The following is a 24654-nucleotide window of genomic DNA, read 5'->3' as shown; positions in this document are numbered from 1 at the left end:
TCACGTGGTGGCGCAGCGTCGCGGGGAGCGCGCGCAACGACAGAAAGAAGCAGTAAAGCAACAAAAGCAAGCCCCCCCGCGCAAAACGGCGGAGAACTTTCCAGAGCTGCAAAGCGGGAACGCCCCCTTCGTGACACCGCGGGGCCAGAGGGGCGGCAACTTTAAGGCAACGACGTCAGCAGCTACGCCAATGTCCGCGTCAACGCGAGCGAGCGGAACAATGGAAAATAGGAGAGTGCAACTGCACCCGCCAACCGAAGTGACGTGGGCGGCGATGACATCGGGAGCGGGAACAATGGGCAAGCCGACCCGCGATGGCAACAACGGCCTCGGACGCGATTCCGCGCTCGAAAGAGAGATACAAAGTGTAAGGCGTGAAAACGCATTACTAAGGGCCCAAATGGAACGCCAAGAGGATACCATCGCGGAGCTGTGCCGCAAGCTCGAGAAAGTGTTCGAGAAATGGCAACCGTCATCGTCGCCGGAGACGAGCACCCCGACATCCTCTCCGGGGAGGACGACGCCACCGACGGCCGCCCGCTCGCGCGTGAGGATACCACTCGAACCGGTCGAGGACGCACAAGACGACGACCCTTCCGCAAACGAAGGCGCAAACGTCGAGGCAATGCACGACGACATGGAAGCCGAGAACGAGCCCGTCAAGAGGAGGCGCGCGCTCAAGTCGAAGGCGCGAGACGACGCGCGGCAACAGTACGTAACGAGGGAAGAGCTCCAAAGCTACCAAGACGCCACCAATAGACAGTTTGATACGCTCAACACCCGGCTATCGGCAGTGGAAGCGGCCCAGGCGGAGATGCTGTCGAGCTTCAAAGCCCGGTCCGACAAGATAGAGAACATGTTAGCGGCCCTGTGCAAGAAGCTCACGTCGCGATCGCGCTCAACAACGCCGTCACCCAGACCGTCCCCGTAATGACGACGACGACGACGCAACCGAAACAACACGACCTCCTCGTATGGCAGTGGAACATCAACGGCCTGCGAGGGAGGAAGGCGACGCTCGCGCAATACGTAACGCAAGCGGAACGCCGACCGGACGTGATCTTGCTGCAAGAGACTCACAGCGAACACGCCCCGACACTGCCGGGGTACCGCACCTACGCCCTAGCACACCCCAAGGGCCCGGAACGCGGAGCCCGAGTGAGCGGCGGGGTCTGCACGTTCGTCAAGAAAGGCATAACAAGCCTGGAGCATACGCTCGCGCACACCGCGAACGTCGAGCACCTAACCGTGGAGCTGGTGGTAGGCCGCGGCAGCAAGAAGGAGCACGTCTACGTCACCAACGCATACGCGAAACCCCGGTACGCGCAACAACGATATGGAACAATCGTGGGGAAGCTCAAGCGGCTTGCCGAAGACCACACGACGCTGCTCTGCGGCGACTTTAACGCGCCGCACACGGAATGGGGCTATGGCCACGACACGGCAAAAGGAAAGAGTCTGCTGACGGAAACGCAAGCGGCCGGCTACCACCTCGTCAACGACGTTTCCATCCCGACCAGACACGCCCCGACGTCGGTGCACCGGGACACCAACCCGGACCTCGCCTTCAGTAACAACGCGAAGGTGAAGTGGAGAAACACCACCGAGACGCTCGGCAGCGACCACTGTCTCCTCGAGCTAACCGTTCCGTTAAAAGGCAGGACGAGCCCCAAACGCACACACAAGCACACAGACTGGAACGCATTCCGGACCAACCTCGCGAACGCACCCAGCGTCATAGACGACATAGAGAGGTGGACGGAGGCGATCCGCCGGGAAGCAAAGAGGGCCACCACCGAGCTCGAAGCCGAGGACGAAGTCAACGAGGTAGACAGCCGGCTCGCGCACCTCATCGAGGCGCGCGACTCGTTGAAACACCCATGGCGAACTCAGAAGCGCAACCGAACGCTTCGCAAGCGCGTGGCGCTCCTTAACAAGAAAATCGAAAAGCACTGCGCAGCGCTCAACCGCCAACGTTGGCACGCCGTATGCCAAGAGGCCGACGGACAGTTACACAAGAGTAGGACTTGGAAGCTGCTGCGCCACCTCTTCGACGAGAGTAAGACCAAAGGGGAGCAGCAGCACGTCCTGGCCCGCACCCTCCTCAAGGCTCGCAGGGAGCTAGGGGACGACGAGGTGCGGCGCAGACTGGACGCTAAGTACCTGCCGGCCACGCCGCCGACTCCGCTACCGGACTACGAGGGCGAGCCCAACGAGGCGCTCGACGCCGACATCGAAGAGTGGGAGGTGCGTGCGGTCCTGCAAAAGCTCAACGGCAAGTCGGCGGCCGGCCCGGACGGCGTGTCCAACAAGGAACTACGAAACCTGAGCGACGAGGCCATCACCCCGCTCACGACGTTCTACAACGCGTGCTGGCGGAGCGGCACCCTACCCCCCAAGTGGAAGGAGGCTCGCACGGTCCTAATACCCAAGCCGGGCAAGCCGCCAGACATCGAGAACCTGCGTCCCATCTCGCTCACGTCGTGTGTGGGCAAGGTGCTGGAGCATGTACTACTTAACCGATGGCAAAGGTATCTCGAGGACGGCGAGCACTATCCCAACACGATGCTCGGCTTCCGTGCGGGCCTCAGCACGCAAGACGCCATGCTGCTTCTCAAGCACGATATTATTGATAATAAGAGATCCGTCGACAACGCCGCCGTCCTGGGCCTGGACCTAAAAGGCGCCTTCGACAACGTTCGCCACGACGCCATACTACGGCAGGTGTCCCGCCTCAACATGGGAAGGAGGACGTTTGCCTACATTAGAGACTTTCTCACGGCACGCACAACGACCATCGTGGCCGGAGACTTAGAACTACCAACGAAAACGTTGGGCAGCGTGGGCACGCCGCAAGGAGCGGTAATCTCTCCGACGCTGTTCAACCTGGTGATGATCGGGGTTGCGGAACGCCTCGGCAGCGCCCCCAACGTCAACCACACAATCTACGCCGACGACATCACCATCTGGGTGCCGGGCGGCAGCGACGGAGAGATCGAAGACTCGCTCCAGTGCGCGGTGAAAGCGGTCGAAGACCAGCTCGAGGGAACGGGGCTGCAATGCTCCCCCGCCAAGTCGGAACTACTAATCCTGAAGGCCCCGCGAAGCCCCAAGAACGGGAAGGCGGCAAACATCCAAGTGCGCACGGGCGACGGGTCGGCCATACCCGAGGTAGAGACCATCAGAGTCCTCGGACTACACATCCACGAACACCGACGCAACGCTCACACCGTCAAGCTACTGCAAATCAAAGCAAGCCGAGCACTCGGCCTCGTCAAGAAGATTGCCAACAGGCACGCCGGCATGAAGGAACGCAGCACGCTGAGGCTGGTCCAGTCGTTCGTCATAAGCCACCTGGCGTACGTGGCCGCCTTTCACAACTGGACCACGGCCGAACGCAATAAGCTCGACGCTCTCATACGCCGGGCATACAAATTTGCGCTGGGCTTATACACCCACACAAATACACAGAACATGCTCGACTTAGGCTTGCACAACACGCTGAGCGAGATCATAGAGGCGCAAGCAACGGCGCAGATAGCCAGACTGGAAACGACGCGCACGGGCAGGGCCATCCTTGTCGCGGTAGGACACGAAACGAGGCTGCGGGAGAGCAAGAGGCGGCTGCCGCTGGCGCGCGAGGCCCGCGACAGCATCCGCGTCGCACCGATCCCACGGCACATGGATCCAACAGAGAACCATGAGCGTCGCCTGGCCAGGGCTCGCACCCTGGCAGAGACGTACGATGACGACGCGGGCGCCATGTACGCCGACGTGGCCCGATACCCCAACAACCGCCGACATGCCTACACGGCGGCGGTCGTGCAAGCAACCACCGGCAGAGTCGTCGCGGCGTGCAGCGTGCGTGTCGAGACGGCCACGGAGGCGGAGGAAACGGCCATAGCGCTGGCGGCAACCGCTAGAGGATGCACGACGGTGCTAAGTGACTCGAGGGAGGCAATCGCCAATTTCGCAAGGAACCAAGTGTGTGTGAACGCAGTGAGGGTGTGCGGAGCCCTGGACTCGCGGATGCCGATAACCTTGCGATTGTTCCCGGCCCACATGGGCAGCGTGGGACCCGTTCGCAACCGCAACGAGGACGCGGACAGGGCGGCGAGGGCGCTAACCGGAAGCCCCGTCGGCCGGCGCGCCGCGTCACCTCGTGCGGCCAAAGAAAACAACGACGCCAGAGACGACAACGACAACGCAGAAGACGAGGGGGTGGAAGAACAGGAGCCCGCCCCGATTACAACGTATGGAGGGGTCCTGGAATGGCACAGGGAGCAACGTAAACGCTACCCTGCGCCGCACCCGGACCTCACCCGGCAGGAGGCGGCGCTCCTCCGACGCGGACCCCGGTGTGGGCCGTGCATGTCACGCCCGAACGATACATCACGGACCAGTGTGCGGTGTGCGGGGCCGCGAGGGCGACCATGACCCACATGATGTGGGATTGCAACGACGCGGAAGCGGGAACGAATATACTACCGCCCCATCTCGCGCGTGCGGTGCGAGAGACGGACAAGGACACACAGAAAGCCGCCGCGCAGTTTGCGCTGGCGGCGATCACACGCCAGCAGTCGCGGCCGGCACCCCCCTCCTAGCGAGGGAGTGAGAGCCACCGTGACCTTTTAGCGGGCGAGTAAAGATGTTGTTTCCCCCCCCCCCCAAACCATATCCCGTAAGGTACCCAGGCCGACCCCCTCCCCCACCCCCCCACCCCCCTCTCCCCAAGCAGTGAGGCAGCGCCGTGATATCACTTCCTCTGTGTGCGCGACTTCATGCGACGTGGATTTTGTTTTTCTTTTTTCGCTCCCTCGTTTCGGCTGATGTGCGGGCGACCGATAGTATCGCTCCGTGCGAGGGGTTGGGCTGCGGCGCTGGGGAAGCTGATACACATGTGGTAGAGGTTAACCTGCTGTATCTGCAAAACCGTTCGAAGCCAAAACATAAACGAGGGACGACGAGAGAGCACAGGGACAAGCGCTTCTTCCAACTCTGCCCACACTTGCCCAGAAGTCCGCCTTAATCTGATGTATCTGAGCCCCTGAGCTCTCCGCGCTCTTCTTGCGCGCCTGCAAGTTGACGATGACCTCCCATCGTGTTCCTAGATAAGCGCTCGGCTCGGTGCTCTAAGTGCGCGAACTCGGATGGACGCTTTCACGTCCGTGTGGCTATTGGCGGTGAGATCTTTGAGTGGCGCCCCCTGGCTCTGACGTCGGCTTAGGGATTCGCGCCGCTGTCGTCTGCTACTCTCCGCTTGTGAGGGGCAACAGTGCCTGGGCTAGAAATCGCCCGCTTCGTTGCTGTAGTGCGTTAAAAAGCGTATTTCTAGCGACTCAGTTATTTTGCCAGCATCTGACGCATCTGAATAATTTGAAGCTGTATTCCCCACAAGTTTGCAACACACGAAGAGATAGAGAACAACTTTCTTCAGAGTATCGGTCGGAAGATCGTGTGTAACTCGTCCTTTCTTGCTTATTCGCGAGGATCAGCGATCAGACTTTCTCGATAAGTATTAAAAATGCGTAGGCTTCCCTGCAGTATTTTTGAGATGCTCCTATGAGGACTCAACAGTCTGATACTACGTATCAAGCAGTGGCCTCTATACGCTCATCGCACAGCAGGAAATAAAGCGGCTTTCTTCTGTTTCTTTCGTTGTTGTCTTGTATCGGATTAATGTTTCCTGCTTTTTTTTCTGCCCAACACATTGACTTTTCTGCGCCGTCCCCAACTTCTTGTTAGCAGGTTTCGGGATGTTTGGGAGCCTCACAAAGGTCGTGTGGATATTTCCTTCATTTTGTATGGCATACATTTCCTTCTTCACAAATTGGCTTTCATTAAGGCTGCGTGCAAGAAGGTGCATATCCGCAGCGTGCTTTGTTTATTCACATGCAAATACAATGAGAAGGTTTGTGCTACGCCACCGCGATCGCGCCCTAAACAACGTGGTCCACAGTGCTCGAAGGCGGCTTTTGTGCTCCGAATTTCTATCGTAATTATATCGTTATCATAACGAACTGACACTCAACGCGAACAATGATGACATTATTACAGTGTTGAAGGCATGATATACTCGCTAACTAACGTAATAAATAGTATACCTGCATATATTACAAGACTCGAAAACGAAGAAGAATTCCAAGTAGCCCTTTATTGCTTTTCAACCCTTCCAGGCGCGAAGAACAAATCCTATTCTACTCGGGATGGCGTTCTATGATTTGAAGAAAATGACTTTTACTCTCTTGTCTTGGACTGAGGACCTGGCCCACTAACCAGATCGTTTTAATTGTTAAACAACGTTTTCCCCTCCTCCCCTTACTCCTCCTCCTCCTCTTGAGTGCAGTTTTCCTATAACGCATATCCGAATATCGGGAAGATATGGCTGTGCAAAATATTCCGAAATATCTTTCCAGGTCTTAAAGGGACACTGAAGTGAATTTGTCAAGCTCCCGTTTATGCTTGCACTGCGTAGACTGGCTCAAATTAGCACACCTTTCATCGTTTATCCGGTTGACAAATCGGTAATTATTTTACAAAGCGCGAAAGAAGAAAAACTACCATGCGCGGTTTGCGGCGGCCGCACCAACTAAGTTGTGACGTTGGGAGGAGGGGGCACCGTGATTGGACGATGCCCAAGGTTAGCAATTAAACAAGTTTCGGTTTCGGTTTCGGTTCTGTAAAACAACATGTTTGACATCCGATGGCGTCGTTGGATGGGCATTCTCAATATCCCAGTAATCGTAGTACCGCGCTTCTGCAAGGTTGTCGGCTGTAAAATGCATAAGATAAGCCTCCCACGACGGCTTGGAATCGTAGCATTCGCTAGCCGAGGCCTACGCAGTGCATGAACGCCCTCCGCGTCCCCGCAGACGCACAAATGCATGTGCTTTTCCCCCGTATTCGGAGCTTGCCTCACTCATGCCTGTATCCTAAAAAGCGTGTTCGCACCAGGCGAAGGGTCTGTTGATTCTGGCCTGTGCCCATTGCCCGCAAGCAGTCGGTGCTTATGGCAACAGCACGCCAACGAGAACTCGCTAGCGCGCCAGTGCCAGGCTGCGCGAGTTCTGCGGACTAGTTCGTGGAGCAGTGAACGTTGCGGCCCAAAAAAAGGTGAACTCCGTATAGAAAACATCGGCGAAAAACGAAAAAGTTACCTTATAAAAAAAAAAAAAGCTTGTACCCGCGGGGATTCGAATTTGTGACGACCAAAACACTTGCGTTGATATACCCAGCGCTCCAAACCACAGAGCCACGGGCGGGGCGCTGCCGACCACGGAAATATAAGGTATATAATGTATAACTAGTTTACACTTTGATTTAGTTTTAGTATTTCAAGCAGCTTCGGTGACCTTTTATTGTATTGCGCTCGTGCAGTAAGCGTCCCCCGAGTTTCCACAATAGCTCACGTTTAGCAATTGCATGTCTTAGACGGAAAAGCGTTCGCAGATGCGTAGTCGTGCTGCTGACCGGTGTGCTTGTTCGCCCAGCGCAAGAAAGTCTTCCCGCACCCTAGTTTACGCTGTACGGTAAAAATATCAGTTGATTTTATTCCCTTAGTACGTATATTGACTTCGCTGACTCCTCTAGCCCTTCAAGAGGCCTTATATTTTCCTACTGGCGTCCCAGTCAGCGAAGCGTCACATGTGCGCTTGTGCAGCGCTTGTGTGAAGCGACCTTGACTTGGAGCTAGATACAGCGTACAAACTAACGAAGTAAAGAAAGGCGCATTCTTCCATTCCCAAACGGGTTGTGGCTTAGTTTCAACTGATCGAGCGAATTGCGACGACCCGTCGCGGCCGGCGGACTAAACGCTGGGCCGACTGACTCGGTCGCGGAAGGTCGGCGAGCCGTGCAGTAGCGCAGCCAATTGCCAGCTCCTCTCCTGCTGACGTCACACGAAAACGCCAAAGAAAATGGGCGAGAGTGCAGAGAGGAGGACAGCATTTTCGAATTGATTTTTGTACTAAATAAATTCGCGTAAACACGCTCAGAGTGGTCGAAACAGGGACTCCGGACTACAATTTGCGCTCGTAATCCCGCATTGTTTACAAATCACTTCAGTGTCCCCATAACAAACATATATGTGTTACTATAAATTTAACAAAGACGTGACTCGTTTTGCTCAATAAACCTCCATACTGGTTATATGCCTGGTATAGAATCAGCACGCGCGTATATACACACTGGGTTATTTGGAACTCAACCTACAGTTTTTGCAGTCTATAGTGCATGTCAGCAAACTTCCATGCCTTGAAAACGTAAGGTGATGTGACAAAACGCGTTCGAGCGTTCGGCAAGATTGCAAAAACTGTTTCACCTTACATATGATTACCGGGAATCGTGATGCCTTCTGCCAAAGCCGACAGCCCTGAAGGCCTAGAATTTGTTTTGGTCGTCCATTTTCGCTGTTGTCGGTTATTAGCAGCTGGCTGTTTCTTTTGTTCGAATGCTTACATGAGAAGCTGACGCCTACCCCCGACTCTTCGCGCTCCGCAAAGGACCGGATTCGCAAGGAATGGGTTGGCGCCGGCAATGTTCCTCCCGTAGCGGTATCCAAAACTATACTTAATTGACACCATGAGCTAGTGTATGCGATTTTAAGCCTGTTATTATGATAAAAAGTTACCCACACGCCAATTCTGGTGCGGATAAGCATCAGACGTTGACCGAGCGCAAAGAAACAGGAGGGAAAGCGATCCTGAGTGAAGCAGACGACAAATGCGAGAATCCCTAAGCTGACGTCACGGAGGCGCGCTTCGCAGCGCCGCCTGTATTCGCACTCACCGCCAATAGGCTCCGTGCAGTGAAGTTTGCCGAGCGAGCGCAGCGCCATCTACCGCGCCTCCGCGCAACACTGGGTAGGCCGAGGCGCACCGTCCTAGCCGGCCGCCTGCTTTAGGCACTGTGCACGCGCCCTTGCAAAGGCGTCTATCAAGTGGTTCGGTGCGCTATAAGTGGCTTAAGTTGGCGGGATACGCTGCAACGGCGACAGGATGGAGTGTTATCGACTGAGAGGCGTTAAAAGAAACAGCGCAGATGGAACGCTGCCGCCTTCGCTGCCCTGAATCTTCTGAGTTGGGAAGGCTTTTTAGAAAATACAACGGCGATGACTACCAAGCAGATTACATGCTGCTGTCAAGGTAAAGTATATCGGTTTGCCAGCTGTTAATACTCGTGAGCTTACAATAAATTGATTGGTTTCTCTGTTTTGTGCATGCGTCTTCCGCGGCGTTTATAATGAAAATCCATGCGGCACGTAACTTTCAGCCGTATTTTAATTGTAAGAGAACTAATTGATGGCTGCAACATCTCACCCCTTTTTTGGAAAAAAATATGATTGTTTTTAAACAAAGTAGGGCCATTTGTTTGCAAATAAGCTGCCAAAACGTCGAAATACCTACATCAGTACAAGGGATAAAAGCAACGCATGTGAGATTTTTGCGCTGCAAATAAATGCTGCTCAATAAAACAAAGTCGTTTTAACAGGGCTCACAGCAGCAACTTTAGAGAACAATAAAAAATAAACGGAGTTTATGATAATTCTAATATTTGGAGGCCCTGCGTACCCCGCAAAAAGGAAGAGGTAGTCTTAAATCGTTCACGGGCATTTCCTGGCGGGCTTGCAGCGAAACCCGTGTACGTTGTGAATGTGTTCACGGAAAAGGAAACGGAAGGCAGAGAGGTTGAGTCTTCATTTCGCTCATGAGGCGATACTGCTTGACCTCGGTACGCGGAGCAAGAAAACGTGCTCGCTCCGCGATCTCGGGGTGGGACGAACTGGCACCAGCGGAAACGAACTATCAGGGGCGAGGAGCAGGACGCATTCTGGGAATGTTTGGCGATAATTCAAGCCATGAAATTGAAAATCGTCGTCAGGTTCGTTTCCCTGCCACAGCGGCCGCTTTCCCGATAAAGGCGAAAAGCGAAAATGCCCGTGTGTTCGAGATTCCGGAAACGTGAAAGATCCCCAGGTAGTCAAAATTAATCCCGATCCCTCCACTACGGCGCGCCTCATAGCCTGTCTGGCGTCGGCGGGTTGAACCGCACAATAAATCAATCGAAAATCACGGCCAGTTCGTTCGCAGTTCTCGATGCTTCCCACCCATCTGATACACATTGGAGCCCGCGTATTTAGGGTAATTATACCTGCTTTAAGTCAATGCTACTAGCACGTAGCGCAGCGTACAGACCGCAGTGCATCCAAACAATCGGTCCTGTGAGACGGAGCGCGGTACTCGCAAAACCACGGCGGTCCGATTTCAAGTATGCGAACAAAAGGTTTCTCTCCAATGCTGTGAACAGCTAATTAATTTGTTCTTTCTAGCGGAAACACAAATTCACTGGAAAAAAACTATGTGGAAATGTAAAAACGTGCGCACGAAATGCTCCACCTGCGTTCTGGCTATGCGTGAAACTATGTGGAAATGTAAAAACGTGCGCACTAAATGCTCCACCTGCGTTCTGGCTATGCGTGGCACTGGGAAGTCAATATCGCTTGCCCCCCTCCTCCGTACGCGTAGTCAACAGTTCAGTCCTTCAGTAGATTCCTAGCCCGGTGCGGTAGAATTACTGCAAAAGTTAAGAATTGCGTATACTACACTTCATCCGGTGCCACCAATCAGGAGAGGCACCGAAACACGAGCACGGTGGCGAGCGGCCGCCGTCCCAGTACTTTCCTTATTCCCCGATGGCGGCGCTGGGTGTCGCGGTTCAGTGTCGCCCTCTGTTCACTGCACGGCGCCTATTATATACCTTCCGGGACACAAGCACTCTCATTAAAAGAGTGATTGAGTAAGTGAAAGCTTTATTGCATAACAGGCAGTAATCCTAGACATCGGGCAAGTATGCGTTGGGCTCGGCCAAGTTTCTGAAGCTCGCTCTCCGTGCTCTCTTGCGCGCCTGCAGTCGCTCGTCTCCCATGCTGTTCCTAGCTAAGCTAGCGCTCGGCGCGTTGCTCAAATTGCGCGTGCGGATGGATGCTTTTGCACGTACATGTAGTTATTGTTTACATTCCGGATAGCAAGCACTCCAATTAAAGTGAAGACAAAATGATTTTTTGGTCTTGTGTGGTCCTCTGGACTCCGTACCGAAGAGCAAAATGTTTGCTCTCATTCGGTCGAAAGCACACGCGTGCGTAGGTCGCTCGTCTGCTGCGAACATCATTGAGCGTGTTATTCGCCATACTCGTCTGTGCCTCATACTCACGCAGAACTGCCCATCACAAGGTCCGTTCTCATAATTGTGTGCGCTACGCGCGTCCCTCGCGCATTCACGTGGTTGTCGTGCAGCTTATAACTTCTGCTTCATGGATGAGCACGAGCAGCCGCTCGAGGTCCTCAGAGATGACCTCGCGTCAACAGATCATGAGTCTGTGTTCCGCGCTAACCTGCCTGACGAAGTAGCAGTGAACGCCTTCATGGGCACGTAGAGCGGGTGCACCAACACAACCTGGATTGTCCAAAAGGTCCAGAAACAGGGAGAAAGTTATGTTTTTCGATACGAAGCGTTGTAGTACGTGAAGCCGCGTTTTGCAACTTGTGTTGTACTATTTATATTTTTATTCCTGCTATTTCTTGTTTATACATTTGTATACTTTTTTGCGAGTGTGTCGCTTACAGTTGAGGTGTTAACAGTGACGCAATGCGAGCACATTAAGAGGCCTGACACCACAGAAATTTATATGTGGTAGTTAAAAAATGCGTCGCAGGAAATGGACACAAACTGCTCATCTATCCCCATAAGTAGATCTCGAAAAGTGACATTTTTGCCGCTATTTGGACTCCCAGATCACTATGCCAAAAATAGTGCGGCCAGGAGATAAGTGTTTTTTTAGATGCGAAGCATCTCTTGCTCGGGGGGATGTCCCGCGTTCGTGCCCTGTCCGCAGCGCCTCTGATGATGATTGTGGCAGGATGCCCCTAGAGATTGGCCAACCAAAGAATCCATCACGAGATAGTTTCACGTTCAACCACCGTCGTCATCTTCCCGTAGGGGAACCGCTGAAGAAGAAGAAGAAGACAAAGCTGCGAAGAGGAGGGCGTGTACGTTGGTCTCATCTGGTGCGCCAACGTCAACAACCTTTACCTCACCAACGCTGATGGAGACTACCGATTCTACCACAGAGACGACAACATCGACAAGAACGTGATGGACGAGTTTCGGCGCGGCGAGAACCACCGCCTATCCAACGTAACACAACAGTACTTGCATGCCTTTGCCACCGGTGTGGACCCGGACGCGGAATTGCCTCTGGCGCTTCTAAACTCCAGATCACTCAAAATAACGGCAACGCAATGGAACCACACGGAACCGCCACGATGCTCCGCATCCTCATCAGGGTTCCCCACGGGAAGATGATGTAATTTTTGTACTTAGTTTTATCGCTGCTGCGACTACCGTGACCTCACGCTCACGCGCGGCTACTCATTAGTCGCATAGAAACGAATACACGTATCTTATTCAACAAAGTCTGTGTGTGCATGAAGCAGAAATTGTTAACAATAACTAAACGACACTGGCAACAGTGTGAGTGGTAACACGCATGATTACTGACATAAAACACCGCCCCGATTGCTTAAGTGCAGAGCCCGTGGTCAATAGCCCTGTACAGAAAACATATATCAAATTCCTCGAGTGCGCAGAACCTGTACCTTCCAACTATTACTTATCCCCTGGTTTGTCTAAATTTTTGATATTGTTTCCCTAAATTGTTGTGACCAGCAGCGCCGATTATGCAGCATTCTTGACCGAGTGTAAAGCGTGTACGTTTGAGCTAGTGTCTTTCTTATCTGTATCACCCTTGCAAGAACGGTTCACATCTTCCATTGCTCTTAACAAAATGTCGATGTTTTCCTTAGTGGCACTGTTCCTGATATAGAGTTAATGCAATGAAGTTAATGTTAACGAAATTCAATGTAATAGTGCTGATGAAAGTGTCAAAATGTAGCAGCTCAAGCAGCTGTAATATTTCGCAAGGGCAGGACAGTTTGTAAATGTAGTCATGGTCAATTGACCGTCTTTCTTGTAATCCTTACCTGCAGCACCGAATCGTGTTTTAACGTGTGTATATAGTGAAAGAGCACCCAACTCATTTGTACACACCCTGCTGTGTGTTGTAAAACGGCCTTTCGATGAGAGTGTTTGCTTTCCGGAACATATACAATAGCAACATGTACGTGAAAGCGTCCATCCGCGCGCGCGCACTTAGAGCACCGAGCCGAGCGCTTATCTAGGAACACGATGGGAGGTCAGCGTCAACTTGCAGGCGGGCAAGAAGAGCGCGGAGAGCAGAGGGGCTCACGTACAAAAGGTTAACTTCTACCACATGTGCGTCAGCTTCCCAGCGCCGCAGTCCAGCCCCGCGCACGGAGCGAAACCATCGGCCACCCGCAAAGCAGCAGAAAAGAGAGAGGGAGGGGAGGGGGGCGGAGAAAAAAATCCATGTCGCATGAAGTCGCGCACATAGAGGAAATGACGTCACGGTGCTGCGTCGCTGCTTGGGGGGGGGGGGGGGGGGGGTAGGGGGGAGTGTGAGGGGGTCGGCGTGGGCTCTAACGGTATATGGTTTGGGAATACGCAGCCCGGCCGTGGTTCGTGTAGCACCCTCTGCCTTCAGTTGAGGATGGGAGTGCGCGGACTGGTGTATATCAGGTGACGCCCTTAAAGAGTGCCCACTTGCAAAGGCGTATTCATAAGCAGTCCACTTTGCAAGGCGAATCAAAACATGATACGGCAAGCGCCTTAAGCAGCGTGAGTTCAGATTGCGAGCCGTGTAGGCAGCGGGACGTAACGGATCTTTGGTACGCAGGAACACTGCAAAACGTTCAATGTGGTTTCTGCATACATTACGTGGGCTATTTTTATATACATTAAAGGGACACTGAAGTGAATTTGTCAAGCTCCCGTTTTTGCTTGGACTGCGTAGACTGGCTCAAATTAGCACACTTTTCATCGTTTATCCGGTTGACAAATCGGTAATTATTTTACAAAGCGCGAAAGAAGAAAAACTACCATGCGCGGTTTGCGGCGGCCGCACCAACTAAGGCTGTAACGTTGAGAGGAGGGGCGCCGTGATTGGACGATGCCCAAGGTTAGCAATCAAACAAGTTTCGGTTTAGGTTTCAGTTCTGTAAAACCCAACCGATGGCGTTGTTGGATGGGCATTCTCAATATCTCAGTAATCATCGCACCACGCTTCGACCATGTTCTCGGCTGTAAAATGCATAAGATAAGCCTCCCAGGACGGCTTGGAATCGTAGCATTCACAAGCCGAGGCCTCCGCAGTGCATGAACGCCTTCCGCGTCCCCGCAGACGCTCAAATGCCATGCGCTTTTCCCCCATATTTGGAGCTTGCCTCACTCATGCCTGTATCGTAAAAAGCGTGTTCGCACCAGTCCAAGGGTCTGTTGATTCTGGCCTGTGCCCACTGCCCGCAAGCAGTCGGTGCTTATGGCAACAGCACGCCAACGAGAACTCGCTAACGCGCCAGTGCCAGCCTGCGCGCGTTCTGTGAACAGTTTGTGGAGCAATGAACGTTGTGGCCCAAAAAAAGGTGAACTCAGTTTAGAAAACATCGACGGAAAACGAAAAAGTTAACTTATAAAAAAAAAATCACGTAACCGCGGGGATTCGAACGTGCTACTTGCAAAACACTTGCGATGACATACCTAGCGCTCCAAACCTCTCGGCCACAGGCGAGCGCTGCTGACATTAGAAATATAAGGTATATAATGTATAACCACTTTACACTTTTATTCAGTTTTAGCATTCCAAGCAGCTTAGGTGACTATTTGTTGTTTTGCGCTAGTGCAGTAAGCATCTCCCAGGTTCCACAATATCTCACGTCTAGCAATTGCATTTCTTAGACGGAAAAGCGTTGGCAGTTGCGTACTCGTGCTGCCGGCCGCTCTGTTTGTTGGCCCTGCGCAAAAAAGTGCTTCCCGCACCCTAGTTTTACGCTGTACGGTAAAAATATCAGTTGATTTTATTTCGTTAGTACCTATGTTGAATTCGCTGACTCTTCTCCCGTCTTCAAGAGGCCTTATATTTTCCTACTGGCGTACCAGTCAGCGAAGCGTCGCATGTGCGCTTGTGCAGCGCTTGTGTGAAGCGACCTTGACTTGGAGCTAGATACAGTGGACAAGCTAACCAAGTAAAGAAAGGCACATTCTTGCATTTACAAACGTGTCCTGGCTTCGTTTCAACTGAGCGCACGAATAGCGACGGCCCGTCGGTGGCCGGAGGACGAAACGCTGGGCCGACTGACTCTGTCTGAAGGCCGGGGAGCCGTGCAGTAGCGCAGCCAATTGCGAGCTCGGCTCCTCCCGACGTCACACGAAAACGCCACAGAAAATGGGCGAGCTTAAAGAGAGGAGGACAGCATTTTCGAATTAATTTTTCTACTAAATAAAATCGCGTAAACGCGCCCAGAGTGGTCGAAACATGGCCTGGGGACTCCGGACTACAATTTGCGCTAGTAATCCCGCAATGTTTACATATCACTTCAGTGTCCCTTTAAATTACATCCTGCGGTTACGTATAGAAAGCGAAGGGCTTCCGTACGCGTTTGAATATGAAGTAAGGTAGTCTCCTATTGGATACTGCAACAACAACAAAAAGAACAATATGTCTGTCTTTCCCTGGATTCAACGGAATTCCCAAAAAGCAGGTGAGAGGATTAATCAAAATTGCACTATTCATGATTTATAAATATCCGCATCATGCAGCCCAAAGGAAACCTCAGTCATATCTGAGGAAAAATATGGGTGCATTCCCAAAAGTAACAGCTTTCTTTTAATTTAGAATACATAGCGAAACGGTTTTTACGAGGCTAAATATAAAGAAACGCAATTATTGCGTCTCCAAGAAAGGACGCACTAAACAAAAAATCTGGCAGTTGATATCTGCGTTTAGGTCTTAGGATGTACGTTGTGAAAGCGTTACTTCGGCGTCGAAGGAGCGTGTTGGGACGAAGTTTCCGCATTTGGCATTTATGGTTTCCAAGCACCGAAGTTCAGTGTCGAGAGCTAGGCTTGGCACAAGTGTTTTTAATTCCTGCCGCACAGGATAGGCGTACGCCATCGACGCTTCTGTGGCTTCAGATGTGGGCGTGAAAAGTTCCGGCTGCGGGGTGTTGGCCAGTTTGAGCGAGAAGTCGAGGAAGCCAGTGTTTAAACGAGTTTGTTCTGAACTGCGGAGAACTGACTGAACGTTTTGGTTTTTATGAAAAGAGAGAGAGATAGAGATTTTTGGTGAGTACGATTTCGTGAAAGTTTGAAGAATGGGCGACAAAGAGATGTTAGCCCGGAAGTGTTGAACCGGAAGTCCGGGGGCCCAAAATTAGCCAACGCTGATCTAGAGCTACAAGCTGTACAGAAAAGCCTGCCATGAATAGATATACCTGCAATACGTAATATTTTAATTGCTCACCTTGCATATGACAACGTCCCGTAGAAGCGACTGGGTGTTCCCCGAATTTATCACAGTTTTAAGATAATGTCGGAGTTTTTCTACCAAACATCTGCGGTTATCGAGATTTGTGGATAAATGTGTTGGTGTGTATTCCTCGCAGAGTTTAGGATTCTTCGGCATTGAGATCGCCGTGTTGCTCGATGAAGAAAGGTTTTCTATATGTGTAGAAGAGGAGACGTTTTAATTTTTTTTTTCGAGAGGGGACTGCGGTTGTCGTAGTCAATACGGACCACGGTGTGTGAGTTTGCGTAGTTGTGTGTCAGCGGCGTCTTCCTTTCGAGACCTTTGTGTCCGGCTGTAATATTTATTTATTTATTTATTTATTTATTTATTTTTTATTTAATACATACTGCGGACCCTAAGGGGTCCAAGCAGGAAGTGCACGTCACGCATACCACAATAGTAATGACGTACATCATACGAAAATAAAACTATGTTCTACATGCTACAATACACTTCGTTATGTAACAACAATGCGTTCCGTTCTATACACCACAATACACTTCGCTATGCGTTGCAACAACACACCTGGTTCTACAACACTACATTACACTTTGTTCTACAACAGAAGTAGTAACGTGCGCCAAACAAAAACAATACACTTCATTCTACATATGTTACAATAAATGAGGTTCGCATAACTCGTTCCAGCCCGACACTGTTCGCGGGAAGAAAGAATACATAAGGCATCGGTTCTCGCAAAAAATGGGGTTAGCAAATGAGGATGATGATGTCGTGTGTTTCTTGTTGATAGAAAAGATAAGTAAGGCGATGAATCGATGGCGAGTTTACCATTAAGTAATAATTGAAGGAAATCCAGCCGTTGTTCGCGTCTGCGGGATTCAAGGGTCTGAATGTCGTTTGCAGACATCAGCGCGGATGGTGAATCCGACGGTAAGTATTTTGAATATATAAACCGAACAGCTTTCCTTTGAACCCGCTCAAGTTTGTTAATATCAAGCTTAGTGTAAGGGTCCAATACAACGCTAGCGTATTCCAGTTTAGGTCGTATAAACGAATAATAACTAAGAAGCTTTACATTGGCAGGACAGGTACGCAGTTTATGTCTTAGAGAACCAAGTTTCCGAAAGGCAGCTGAACATATGTTGTCTACATGCAAGTTCCAAGACAAATTACTAGTTATACTTACGCCCAAGTATTTGTAGCTTGTAACCTCTCTCAGAGTTGAAGGCCCAAGCTGGTACATATTATTTAGTGGAACTTTCTTACGTGTCAAACGCATGCAGACACTCTTTTCCGCATTAAGGATCATTCCCCACTCATTGCACCACTGATGAATATTATGAAGGTTTGAGTTAAGTTCATTTTGATCATTGAGAGAGTTATTAACCCGGAACAAAACACAATCGTCTGCAAATAATCTAATTTGTACAGAAGGGGTGAAGACATTTACAATATCATTTATGTATAAAAGAAAAAGCAATGGCCCCAGGACGCTTCCCTGGGGTACACCTGATGTGACCTGAAGAGACTGCGAACGGTGGTAATTAATAGCAACAAACTGTTCACGGTTCTTCAGATAGTATGCAATCCAGTTTACAAGAATTTCGGGATGGCCAATACCCTTAAGTTTCAAGATCAATTTGGCGTGTGGAACCCTGTCGAATGCCTTACTGAAATCCAAAAATATTGTCAGTTTGCCTATTCTTATCCATGTTAAGTGCAAATGAGTGAATTATTGTAACCAGTTGTGTCATGGTCGAATATCCCTTTCTAAAGCCGTGCTGAAAATTGGTCAGGATTGAATGTTGTATCAAGAAATTTACAATTTGTGTAGCAATTATGTGTTCTATTAATTTTCAGCAAGATGAAGTGAAGGATATGGGTCGATAATTTTGAGGCAATAAACGATCACCTTTCTTGAATACAGGGCTCACGCGTCCGGCTTTCTAGTCACGTGGTAGCTTTGATGACAACAATATGATGTTAACTCTAATCATTGTGGTTTGCAGAACCTTTCTCAGCCGTTTAGGTGTTCTTCCTGCAGAGTTTGTAATGATGTTAAGCGTCTACTCTATCGTTCTGCCAGGCGGATCGCTCCAAGGATGGTTTTCCGTTCCTGCGCGTAAGAGTCGTCACGCCTTGTCAGGGTAGTGCACCGCAATTGTCTTTGTACTTCAAGCGTCCCGGCTTAGGCGTGTGCTGCATATTTATGGTTTTAGAACTGTCCTCGAAGACTTTGACACTGGCTTGTCACCTCTCCTTGCGTGAGTTTGGATCTGGGTTGTTCGGTATGGGCAGGGCTTTTATGGAAAAGTACTGCATCGGCGACATATCCATAATGGCGTCCAGATGGTTTAAGTAAAGAGAACTTTACGCGCTCGCCTTGTCGTCGTAGCTCCCTCGCTGGACCCAAGTAGAGCAACAGGACGTCCCGTGGTAACGCTGTCGTTTGCGGCGTACCCTAGGTGCTTCGAAAGCCAAGCGGTTTATATGGTCGTAATCGTTCGAAACTCGTGACCCGCTTGCGCTTGTCCTACATCTCCCTGCTGTTTAGAGCAAAAAAAACTATAGGTAAATTTGATGCAAAATATAGGTAATTAACCGGCAGCGCCCACGTTCATTTAGTTAGGAACGCTCGTTGGGTTGGTTTTTCCGAGAGTAAGCGAAAAAAGTGTCAGTGCAAGAAATAACGCAGAAAGGCTCCAGCCGCGCAAGAAAGAAATGGCGCGTTCGAAATGACGCAGAAAAGCTCCAGCCCCGCAAAAAAAAATTGCGTGTTCGAAATGACGCCAAACAGCTCCACCATACGAAATTAAAAAAACCACAAAAAGAACAGAACTCTTGCTGGCGCAGTTCCAGGCCGGGGGTGCGCGGGCACTGCGAAGGCGGGAAATTTGAATGCATGGGGTGGTAGCAGTGAGCGGATAACGGCAGTACAGTACATTACGGCGGATCACTGCTCCGTACTTCCGACAGATTTCACGTTCCGTGGATGGGCTTTATTTTTCTCTTGAGTTGAGCCTGTATTCTATATGATGACCGGTCCTTACATTAGTTTCTCAGACGTTCCTTTTGGGCTTGGTAAGGAACTCTTTAGTTTCTTCAAAGGAAGTATATAATACAATACAAGACCCTTGCAGTGGTCGTGAAAATTGGGAGGTTGGGAGCTGCCCTATCGCTGTTCTGATGTGCTGCCTTCTTCAGGGCGGGCATACGTTCAGGTACGGCAGGCTGTACGATATCTGACTAACGATCAGTGCTTGCATAAGTTATGTCTTTTCTTTTATCCCCGCTCTTCGCCTGCACAGGCATGTGTTTGTCATGTTTGTCAATGTGGTCGGAACGGACTTTTGGTATTTTGTGATTGTGACATCGGCTGTGCCACTTCTCTGTAGGGCCAGAAAAACATTCTTGCGTGACTATCTTTGGAATCGCATGCTGACCTGTTGCTGGGGTGTTCTTTTATTGACAGCGCGGCGCCATCCATAGTTTTGCCGACAGAGCTTACTCCGCTGACAGGACCGCGAAAAATCCGGAAAGCGATTTTGAAATGTGTGTAATCAGACGGTATATACTTACTTTTATCGGGACATATTTTGGTCCGTTTCTTTGATATTATCCAGGCTTCCCTTGGGTTTTGATAGCCTGGCGTCATTCGTTTGGCCCCCATTTGGGCTAGGTGACGCAATCTTACCGTCGGTCTCATTTGATAGTGGCGAGCACGGCTGGCGCCCATGTCTGCTAAACATGAGACCACACACGGCACGCAGAAATACAATCACTTTGCAGGCGCGGCGCTAACTGAAACCATACAGTTTCATACTAATATATACTAGAGGGAAATCTGGCGCTGCATTCCCGGGCCGCCGTGGGCCGCGCCAATGCAGCTAGCGATGTTCCTCGCCTACTTGGCTTGGTTAGCCGCATGTCTTCTTTTTTTGTCTCGAAGCCAAAATCAACAAAAAGGGGTAACATTGTCTTCATCTCCATTTTGCTGGAAATTTCTAAATTATCCCTGACAAATAAACCTTTCTGGAGCTTTATTTTATAATAACAAAACAAATTTGATTAATCTTCTGCAGTAATATCGTTGCGTTTTTGCAACCAGAGGCAACTTTCCAGTCTGTTCGTGAGCCATGCCAAGGAAAAGTGGAACGTGCCTGCCCGGAAGATGACGGCATGGAGTTTCACACTACTGTATATTAGTATAAAACCCTTTGGATGACGGAACGCTCGCTGAAGCGCGGCTCCCCTAGACAGTGGCGCCAGATTTCCCTCTAGTGTATACTAGTATAAAACTCTACGACTGAAACCGCGTATCTTTACTTTTGAGCCTGTCCTTCTTTCCACAGTCTGCCGCTACTCCGTTTCCAGGGCAAGCCCGCGTAACTTCAACTGGCTGCCTCAGATGAAGTTTCTTGTAAGTACGGATGACGTAATTCCGCGCATGCTTGATGAGCGCGGCTTACAGCGGACGGCTGGTAGGACGCAACAAAATTGAAAGAATGAGCCTGACAACGGTATCGCGCTAAAAGAGGTGACAGAAAGAACAACTGGCACAAAATAGGTTGGCAGGGTACTTGTGGACCACCATAACTGCCCACAAGACGCACTTTTGGGTTTCAAGTGGCGCACGTTACCCGGAGAGCGTAGCGAGAGATTGTTGTGCGAGCGAGACTTCGCGACGCATATACATTTGTACGTAAGGACACTTTTTGTGCTGGATGCGCAGACACACACATCACGTATGATACGTGACCACGTGGACGTGGTTGGGACGGGAATTGAGCAGAAAGGAGGGTGGCGTACCGGTCGTCAAAAAGTTTCCTGAGCGGACAGGCCTTCTGGAAGACGAAGCTGCAATAGTCGATGCCCAGGTGCTCGTTCACGACGCGCAGTCCCCGCTGTTCTTTCTCTTGCAGCAGCTGGTGCATGCCGCTGATCAGAGACACCCTGCGGATGCGCATCACACGGAGAAGCTCAGCTGTTTGTCCCGGAGAAGTAAACGCTGCACGCCCAAGCGTCCCGAACCTCATCCCGAGACGACCCGAGGTAGTGTTCGCTGTTCTACGGGGAAACCTTGAAAGGACAGGTAAGGAAGCCAGATAAATACAGTCATCTTGTTCACTTTCGCACCTGTTCGCCGATGCGTAAGGTTCTCGTTCATTCAAGTTTTTGACGTTCTGAATCCTACACCCGCTATTTATTTTCTACTCTATTAAAACTAAAGCCAATATTTCACCCATTGGATGAAAGCTAAGATCACTTTGCAGCTGCATCCTTGCAAAGAGACTAAAATTTGGGCTCCTAGTTCAGCGGGCTTGCCTGAAGGCAACCTGGTATCTAAACAATAACGTTTATTCATCGTCTTCGTGATCTATTAAAAGGCGCTATCGAGTAGTGTGAAAATTCCATAGAGGACATGCAATTGAATCGGGCATGTGTCAACTTGGCCTCCTTCGTTAGCTTGAAATGGCTTATAAGAAAATATAATAAAAAAGTGTGCTTGAGTCAAACTAGACTTTGTGTGCCGTCATCGAGTGGAAAGATACCAGGCCTCACGCAAATATTCCACGGAGTCCCGACCCGTACCTGTACCTGTACCCGCGTATTTTATTCCCCTGTTTCTGTCCTCGATGCACCGGCGAACTTTGTAATTTCTCATTTCGAGCCACGAGTCTCGCAGACTTCCCTCTCGCGTCACTCAATGAGAAACGACCATGAGTATTACCATACTTTCCAACTGGAACCACACAGCGAACAGCATCCAAGGATCTCAGCACCAACTAAGCTGCGCATTACTTCCTACGTAAAATGTTTTGTCTCCGCTTATTTCAGTCGCTGTTTCACCACCAACTGTTGCGCCGCAACCTTGCCTCGTTATATTTCATCTCGCTTGGCTCGTTTCCATAAGATCGGTTTGACTTTCTTCCGAACCCACACCTTCTCTCAGATCATACCACGCACGCCTCAAGAGAGCTATACCCCTTCCCCATCAACGGAAATCACTGCAAATTACGTGCATTTCAGAAGTGCACTTTCCAATGTGTTTAACATTCAGTTAGCCTGCGTTCTGCGACCCAGTATCGTATTGTTTCTGTACACTACTTATTTTGTTTCGTTGTTTAATGCGTAGTATTCTTTGCCCAGTACCCCCACAGACAGGACCGTGTAACGCCCTACATTTCCACAAAAATACCGATATCGGGAAGTCCCACCTGTACTCTCTATAGTACCGTAAATGGAGATAACAGGTCGAACGAAATTTTTAACACCTAAAAAATAAGAAAAATAGAAAAACATTAGGGAAATTGGTGAACAGTTTGACAAATTGCATTTTCACAAAAATGTAGATTTCGCGAAAGTTTCAAATGCCATCGTTATGATAACGTAAATGGAGATAATTGGTCGGAAAAAGGCATTACGCATGGAATTTATACAATAATGCAGATTTCGCAAAACGTTCATCTGTAATGGTTATAAAAGCGTAAATGGAGATAGTAGGTGGATGGAAATTTTGAAAACATAAAAATTAAGAAAAATATAAAATTACGGAAACTGGCGGACCGTGCAACGCCCGGCATTTGCACAATAATGCAGATTACGGGGGAAGTTCCCAATGTATTCCTTATAATAACGTAGAAAGAGATAATTCGTCGCGCAAAATTTTGAAAAACTGAATTATAAGGAAAATAATGAAGACATACGGAAAATGGCAAACCGTAACACGCATGGCATTTCCACAATAATGCAGGTTTCACCAATGTTCCTATTCTAATCTTTATAACAGTGAAAATGGAGATAATTGGTCGGATAGGATCTAGAAACACCAACACCATTGGCTGTAAAAAGCTCACATTCAATACAAGCGTCATAAGAATGCTACGCATTAAAAGATAATTCTATGAACTTCTGCAGAAGTTTTTCTTTTTTGCGGACGGTAACGCATAAAATTAGCGTGGTTTCATTTGCCATAAAGCGTTCTAGCTAACAGCGTATAATGAGGCAACTGCAGCGCGATTTATTGATTACAAATGCATTTTGTCAATTCCCTGTGTTTCGATTTTACAAAAACCCTTTCGAAATGGCTGTTTAGCCCTTATGGTAATGAACACTAGGATTCACTCTTTCTCTGATTTTGATGTAAAAGCGTCAGTCAACTGCATGTAAAGTCAGTGTGGCCGCACCTGAAGCTTGCCGTATTTTATAGTTGTCCCTAGCGCTGCGCGTGACGTGGAATAAAGGGGTGGGGCTACACACCCTTGCGACGGCCCAGCTGTACACAGAACTTCACTGTTTGAAGTCTAAAAAGCGTCGCCAATCGGTACGCTAAGTTCGGCATGCAATGGGTACTATGCTGCTTGGAATTCCGTGGGGCTCAACCTAAAAGCTTAGCCTAACATAGCCTTATTAGGCCTAAACGTAGCACACTAAGCCTAGCTTTAAGTTTTGAGGACCAGTGCCCATTGGAAGAAGTACTCATTGTACTCAACGTAGCTGGATCTGCAAACTCCGGTTGACGTCAAAGGCTACAAGACATGACTTCAGGTGAAAGCTGTGGTACTCTGTGTACAGAACAGCGACACGTATCCACTCTGTTGCACGTGCCAGCAATGGTGTATTGGACAGACATGTGTTTTTAAAAACAATGCATCCTGGTGCAGTGCGCGCTGACTCAACCGCTGCTGGGGCAACCATTAATGCGTTACTCACAGCGCAAGCACTTGAACGGTCGATTTTTAGGAGTCTGTGTCCAGGTTCCTAACCGTGTGTGCGTACTTTAAAGTGCAGCGCAGTGTTCCCGTGACGGTCACAGAAAAACAAACCCCCAACGGGGTATCGGTCGCAGCAATATGAACAGCATTACATGCTTCTTTGTGCTTCACTAGCGGCTCGCCTGTGCACCATTCACGAATTGAAACGTCCGCGCAATGGCTTTGTCTCAGCGATACTCAGCAATCTAGTAGTTATGCTATTGCCAGTGTTGGCAGTTATGCTGTTGGTGGCTCGCTTTATGTGTGGAAGTGTCCACAGCTTACGTATACAATAAACGAAACGTAAGTTCTAACGCGACCATCTAGCGCCGATGCGAGCCTTTGGGTAGCTTCGAGTTTGCCATTTTGCCTAATTTTTTCCAGACTTCTTCACCTGAAATCAGGGAAATCAAAGCTCAATGTGCTATTGTGTGCGTGATGTCGGGCCTGTTTAGGACAGCG

The 24654-nt window shown here is 49.9% G+C and overlaps 2 protein-coding genes across 2 annotated transcripts in view; both read right to left on the bottom strand.

Annotated features, from left to right (window-relative positions):
- The window catches only part of LOC144166966 (uncharacterized), a 45911-nt gene extending 24409 nt beyond the window's left edge, over positions 1–21502 (bottom strand). The window contains exon 1 of the mRNA XM_077696399.1: positions 21248–21502. Within this exon, the coding sequence (XP_077552525.1) occupies positions 21248–21474 (227 nt within the window). The 5' untranslated portion in view covers positions 21475–21502. The remainder of the gene's footprint in view (positions 1–21247) is intronic.
- A 3080-nt stretch (positions 21503–24582) lies between these two features.
- The window catches only part of LOC144166943 (uncharacterized), a 101136-nt gene continuing 101064 nt past the window's right edge, over positions 24583–24654 (bottom strand). Inside the window, exon 17 of the mRNA XM_077696378.1 lies at positions 24583–24586. Coding sequence (XP_077552504.1) covers positions 24583–24586 — 4 coding nt within the window. The remainder of the gene's footprint in view (positions 24587–24654) is intronic.

This window comes from Haemaphysalis longicornis, unplaced genomic scaffold (assembly GCF_048455015.1).
Source record: "Haemaphysalis longicornis isolate Haplotype H1 unplaced genomic scaffold, Haemaphysalis longicornis Haplotype H1 scaffold_2, whole genome shotgun sequence".
Lineage (NCBI taxonomy): Eukaryota > Metazoa > Arthropoda > Arachnida > Ixodida > Ixodidae > Haemaphysalis > Haemaphysalis longicornis.
The sequence above is the reverse complement of the archived record's forward strand: the minus strand, read 5'-3'. Positions and strand labels throughout refer to the sequence as shown.